At 35.3% G+C, this 6,555-nt stretch overlaps 1 protein-coding gene across 2 annotated transcripts in view; it reads left to right on the forward strand.

Annotated features, from left to right (window-relative positions):
• The window catches only part of LOC117116817 (leucine-rich repeat-containing G-protein coupled receptor 4-like), a 21,256-nt gene extending 15,139 nt beyond the window's left edge, over window positions 1–6,117 (forward strand). For both annotated transcript variants that reach the window (XM_033260911.1, XM_033260912.1), the window contains 2 exons: window positions 5,354–5,422; window positions 5,991–6,117. In XM_033260911.1, the coding sequence (XP_033116802.1) occupies window positions 5,354–5,422; window positions 5,991–6,066 (145 nt within the window). In that variant the 3' untranslated portion in view covers window positions 6,067–6,117. The remainder of the gene's footprint in view (window positions 1–5,353; window positions 5,423–5,990) is intronic.
• Window positions 6,118–6,555: the final 438 nt, after the last annotated feature.

The raw sequence follows: 6,555 nt of genomic DNA on the forward strand, positions 1-6,555 counted from the left end.
CTGGAAAGTTGAAGTTTTGTTGTATTTGTATGGTATGCCATCTAGTCTAAGCTTAATTGTTTTTTCCATTGCCAAAATTAGTCTTACTAGGGTCTATTCCTAACATAGTCTTACTAGGGTCATGCCTAACTAGTCGACGCGAGTGACTCAGTTTCGTGGCTCCAAAAATATAAACATTTGATTGGTTGAAATTGTTTATTTCGGTCCGCCCATTTATCCAAATACGGAATATAAGATTACGTCATTTCTTTTGGCATCCTGGTGCCTGATTTCAGTGTTTTACAAGTCGCTTATTCCGTCTATCTCTAAATTAACTTTCTCGTTGGTGGCGCTGTCCGGAATGAGAAAAATAATAAGAAATAAGAGACTTGTGGCAAGTCTACTAAGTTCTATGCGCTCGCGTGAAGCGTAGAACCTGTCGTACGATCTCGCCATTTTTAAAGAATTGTAAATCTGAGATTTTATGAGATTTAAATGTTGATATTAGTGTTCCTCAATAATTATAGTCGTGAACTTAGTTATTTTACATGTTGTCAGAAATGCACTTCGAAAAATCTGGTGGGATTAATGAACGCCGAAAACAATTTGAAAGGTGGCAAGCCTGGAATACGTCAAACAAGCAAGGGCGTGTGTATTTATGTTATTCTGACACTCTGGGAGGAACATTGCAAAGGAAAAACAAACATCATTTATGAAAGATACAAGATTAATAATTGCGTACAAGCAGTTGATCGATTTGATACATATTAGTCATAACAGAGAGGATTAGCACAGTCATTCAATTTTGGAAATTTAAGTGATGATTTAATCCGAGACTGCATAGTATTTTGAATATCAGACGACACACTTCACAAGCGGCTACTACAGGAAGCGAGTCTAACTCTAGACAAATGTATCGCTTTGTAAAGCTGCGCATTTGAAATAACATCAACATTATCAACTTGAACTTAAAATGTTTTTCCATCATTTTACAGCGAAAAATAATGGAAACACTTCCAATCACTGGAACTGTTTTATTATCTTTATTATAATTGTCTAGTTTAAAAATCATTAAAAAAAATAAATAGCTTATATGCTTAAGTTATAATTTATATGTTACTGCAAAATGAGCAAGTTAATTTTAGAATTATTTTCTAAATTTTGTTTTTGTCATTTTAAAGGGACAATACATCTTTAATTAAAAGTCAACAAAAAAGACCAGTCGTGCAAGGATTTCACAAACAACTGTAGATATTGTGAAAAGCACACGAACTGGCTAAAACTAAATCCCCTGCATGACAAATCCTGTTTAAGCTGTGGCAAACGTGATAGAGAATTAGTGAGTCGAGACAGAAGCCGCAAAATAGACTAAAGCAAAAGTGTAAACATAAAGTTCATGCATTATATGAACACAGTGATGACGAGTCTGACTTTGAAGTCATGGCAAATAGATGTAATTAGAAAAATAGAGGACAATGATGAAAAATCAATAAATTACAAATAAGATCATGGCAACAATCAAAAAGTTATATATTATATTATGCAAGTAGACAATTGTGCAACATGCAACGTTCTACCACGTAAAGATTTGTCTAAGGACGTAAGGAGAGCCTCTCACTATGTGATAACCATGCAACTATTCCCGTTCTAGGAGTTTGTAAGATGCCACTTGTAAATCCTAAGAACAATATGAAGTATACTGTGTCTCCTGGGATACCCGAGGGCCAAAGTGTACCATTGAATTGATCACGCACTGCAAACCCATACTATCCCAACGAAGAAAGATGTATAATTCCAAAGACCCTGAAACCTTAAATCCGTCAGCAACTTTATGCAGCGCACACATGTGTAAAAAGCACACTTCTACTGGCCAGAGAGTCTGTTTATTGGCCTGCATTGAACAGTGACAAAAAAAAGACTATATCCAAGTGTGAAACATGCAATACTTTCAATCATGCCAACGGAAAATGCCATTAATCGTCACGACCGTGGGGTAAGTTTGGATGTGATATATTAACACGGGATGGGAAAGACTACCTATGCACAGCAGAGATTATTGCTGAGACTAATTCAATATTGACAACCTACATGGTAAAAAAAGATGCATCTACAATCATAAAAAAACACACCTTAACAAACATTTCTCCAACTGCGAGATCCCAGATATCGTTCTATCTGACAATGGACCACCGTATAACTGACATGAGTTTGCGAACTGCCAGAATATCCACAGATTAATGGTAAAGTGGAAAGTACTGTAAAGCTCGCAAAGCGTTTAATGGAGAAGACCAAGCCAAATCATGGAGATTTCTACGTAAAAACCTAACCATTTGGCGAAATACGCCAACAGAAGGTGTTGACATTTCGCTAGCTTAACGCTTGTTTAGAAGAAGAAAAAAGACCGGGAACATGTAATGATCTACTATAGCTGCAAGCCATTATGGTGGACGGACGTGGTACTTGAATGTGTACAGTTATAACATTGATTTTCCTTGAAAGTGCATTATTAACCTCATCTAGTGTTTGTGTGACTGTCATCAATATGAGGTCCTATAACTTTGTTTCGACCTTTTGGACTGGTAAATCGTCTTGTATTTGCTAGGACCAGCTAGGCCAGGAAATTGTCTCACAGCTGACGATATCCCTGCACGATGGAATTTAGAATGTCTCCGGCTTAGCTTTGCGATGTGGCCTGGAAGATGAAAATTTGGTGGTGTGGTTACTATAACACTTATACGGCATCATTTAATATTCATCTGCTTTCAGGAGATATTTATCCCAATCTTGGGCCAGTGAAAATTGCATGTTCAGTTTGGAAAAAAAATCTGTTACCTCCAATCATCGAGCTATGTGATTGACTGTGATCATAGCGCTATAAATTGCCATATTAAGTGTGGGCGTGTTTCAACTCGGTAGTTTTTTGTGTTAATATTATTTTCTACTTTTAATTGAATCTGTCCTCGATGCCATTTTAAAAGCCTGTCATTCCTTTATTTGGAACCAATTTAGATATACAACGATCCTATACTGTACCACCCCATCATTGTCTACAAATTTACTGTCAATATTGTCATTTAATGCTTACAGTCTGCTTCCAAAATTGTTGTCTACTTATTCATATTCAATAGACCTGGTTGGATTCAAGTATTAATGATGGTGAACGTTTGCTTAATGACTATTGTTGCCTCCAGATGGGATAGCAATAGGCATGGTGGAGGTGTTTTGCTAGCTGGTCGTTTATGCTTAAACCCATGCCACCGCACAGATCTAGAATCAGCCTCCGAGTCTTGTGAATTAATGTGGATACAAGCTCAGTCGAGGACTGGCGTAATGCAGATTGGTGTTTGTTACAGACCACTAAGTTTTAATGCTTCTCTTGACTCTGAAATGTTTAATTGTGTAAACAATGCTATTGCTAAGTGCCCGAAATTGTGGGCTGTTTATTTGTTAGGAAATTTTAATTTAAATTGAGGCAGTTAATTGGCCTGCTAATTTATCATATTTCTTCAATCAGTGACTATGTATTGGTATGTCTCAACTGGTTGACAGTCACATGTACATGACACTTGCAGGCTTTGGCCACATACTGGATCATGTTTGGGTCTTTTCACAATTTCCTGTTACTAATGTAGCAGTTATTGATAGTCAAACTTTATGTGATCATTTCGCGGTGCATATTGAATGCAATTTTTGAACATCTTATCAAAAACATGTGGCTCGCCTAACGTATTAGTATGGTAAAGCTGACTGGAATCATTTTGAGCATGTATACCTTATGATCTTCTTCATGACAAAGATGTTATTTAGAAAGGGTGGGTTGATATAAATTACTTAAGCCATGAATGATTCGATGCGTAGAGCTGATTTTAAATGGGGAATAAAAGATGAATTACACCAGAAATGTGTACAAAAAAAGAAAACATTGTACACTCGATATTCATTCAAACATTACGTGAAAGGTCTTGACAGGGATAAATCTTTGCGTTATTTATGTATATTCGCTCAATAAAGGTGCTCCATCTCACTCTTTATTTTTTTTTTAATCAGGGTTCGTTTGTTTCTTTTCTCAACAACTTTGCAAAATATATTTATCAATAATATCGATTTGCTTCTTGGTGTTGCTCCACAATAATAATGTTCCGCTTATAGGCAATGTTGAGGTTGATGTTGAGCAACTATTTAGCATCCTTGAGTCTCTGAATGCAATCTCAGCTATGGGTCCCGATAGTATCAGTCCGAGAGTTCTCAATCAGGGTCGTAGAGTTATCTCCTTTGGGCTTTGTAATATTTTTTCACATGTCTTAATGGAAGGTATCATCCCCTCGTCTTGGAAAACTGCCAACATTGTGCCAGTGTATAAAGGGAATAACAAACCGAAGGATAATGTTTGTAGTTACCGTCCCGTATCCTTGTCCTCTGTCATCAATAAAGTTTATGAAAGTCTTGCTTGAGACCCATTTTAAATTACCTTGATGACCATGCAATTATCGGCATGGGTTTCGGAAGGGAATACGGAATTGCTTTTAGCAAATCTTTATCATCATTGGACTTTTAAATTTGATAGGCATTCTTGTACATTTATACCCTCTATATTCGTGTACCCTCTTAGATTTTACGCCTGCCTTCGACAAGGTCATTCATAGTAGGAAATATGAAGATCGTTCTTCCTACAAGGATCGGCTCAAGTTGTTTAACTTATGTCATTTGGATGTCAGGAGGAGGGTGTCCATGGTGGTTTGCTGTTCGTTACTAAAAAGAATTCCCAGCCTCTATGGATATTCCATTATTCCAAAATTTTAACACTGTGTACAAAGGGGGGGGGGGAGCCGTGGTTTGTTTATGCATTGAATCTGCGAAATAAAAGTTTATATTTACGCGCAGCGATTTATGTTCAAAATTCATAACAAATTGTGATGGAATTAAGGACGAATTATACAATAGTACCAAATACGCTTCGAATTTGATATGCAATTGCAAGCCTAAAAAAGATATTAAACACAAGATACAATCTAATTCGAATTAGATACATGAAAATTCAGTTTCCACACTTAAACTCCAGTTAAATAAATATTAAAATATAATATATAAACATAAAAAAACCAGCGAGTGAGCCCTAAATCGTACATACTTAATTAAAAACACCGTTTGGGTCATTGTAATTAGTATGTATTTTAAACACACTAGTGTTAACCTTCAAATTAAACTTTAAAAATCAGTTTCAATATTACTTAACATTTTTTTGGTTTGAATTACTTCCATTCCTTCTTTTTTTTTTGTATTTTGATGTCATGTCTCCAGTAATGTATTATTCATATATATTGAGAATCAATGATAAAGTATGCTAACGCCTTGTGTTTAATAATTTTCTTTGCAGATCTGCTAATTACAACAGTATACAATCAATTGATGGAGCTTTTGATGGCCTATCTGCTCTTATTAGAGTGTATGTTACTTTTCTGAATACATTTACTTTTTTAAATACTGTAGAAACATTTGTTTCAAGTCTTAATATTAAAAAAAGTACTAGAATGTATCAGGTAATATTCGAATACCCCTGAGATATAAATACACTTTACATATAATTAAAAATGATGAAAAGATAAGAAAACACTATTATCAGAAAAGTGCGCAATAGTACACAGCGCAACAAAATAATGCGTACCTTTAAAATATTCAGTAATGCAATGCAACTAGAGCAGTCACTTTATGGATTGCCTGTGCCTGAATACACTACCAAAAGCATGACCTGTATTAAAATAGGCTAAACTGCAACACATCCCCATTAAAATAATTAAATCACCTGTCGTATTATTATATTATTTTCTTGACTATTTCAGAATACTCACAATAATAAATACCCAATACCAGTACCAGTATTCAGGCAATTTGTTTTCTTGATTGCTGCTTGAATACGTAAGGCAATTCCAATTGTGTGTGTGGGCGTGGGTGCGTGTGTGTGTGGGTGTGTGTGTGTGTAGTAGGTGAATAACATAAACGGTTCACTTTTCCAGGGGCCTAGATGGTAATAATGTGACATTCATCAATAACAGAACCTTTAAAGACACAATGGATTTAAGGCAGTTGTAAGTATAATGAAATCAATGTAATTTATCCAAGTTACTATCGGTATATATTATATATATGTATACATACATACATACATACATACATACACACATACATACATACATACATACATACATACACCCATAGTCGTAAACCTATCTATGTGAGGACAAAATTTTCTTGACTTATACACAGATTTTTTACCTCTACATTCCACGCTAAAGAGGACATGGCTCAAAATTATTCTTTTTTAAAAACCTAATTACAGCATATTTTAGCATATAATGACACTTTCAATCAGCACCGCGTGAGTTTTATGAGGGTCAAAGTACGGCGGATCACCGAACTCGTCCTCAGTGACGAGTTCAAATCTAGTTTTAATTTTAAATTGTTTTGCATTATATGGCCGTTTGCTGTTTTATGGGTTTTCCCATTTGCCTTTCAAACATTTTATTGCACTCGAATATTTCGTCCTGTTCTCAGAACTTTCTCAACGTGAATGAACAAAAA

Source organism: Anneissia japonica, unplaced genomic scaffold (assembly GCF_011630105.1).
Source record: "Anneissia japonica isolate Jap-2015-1 unplaced genomic scaffold, ASM1163010v1 scaffold287740_len772037_cov194, whole genome shotgun sequence".
Taxonomy (NCBI): Eukaryota; Metazoa; Echinodermata; class Crinoidea; order Comatulida; family Comatulidae; genus Anneissia; species Anneissia japonica.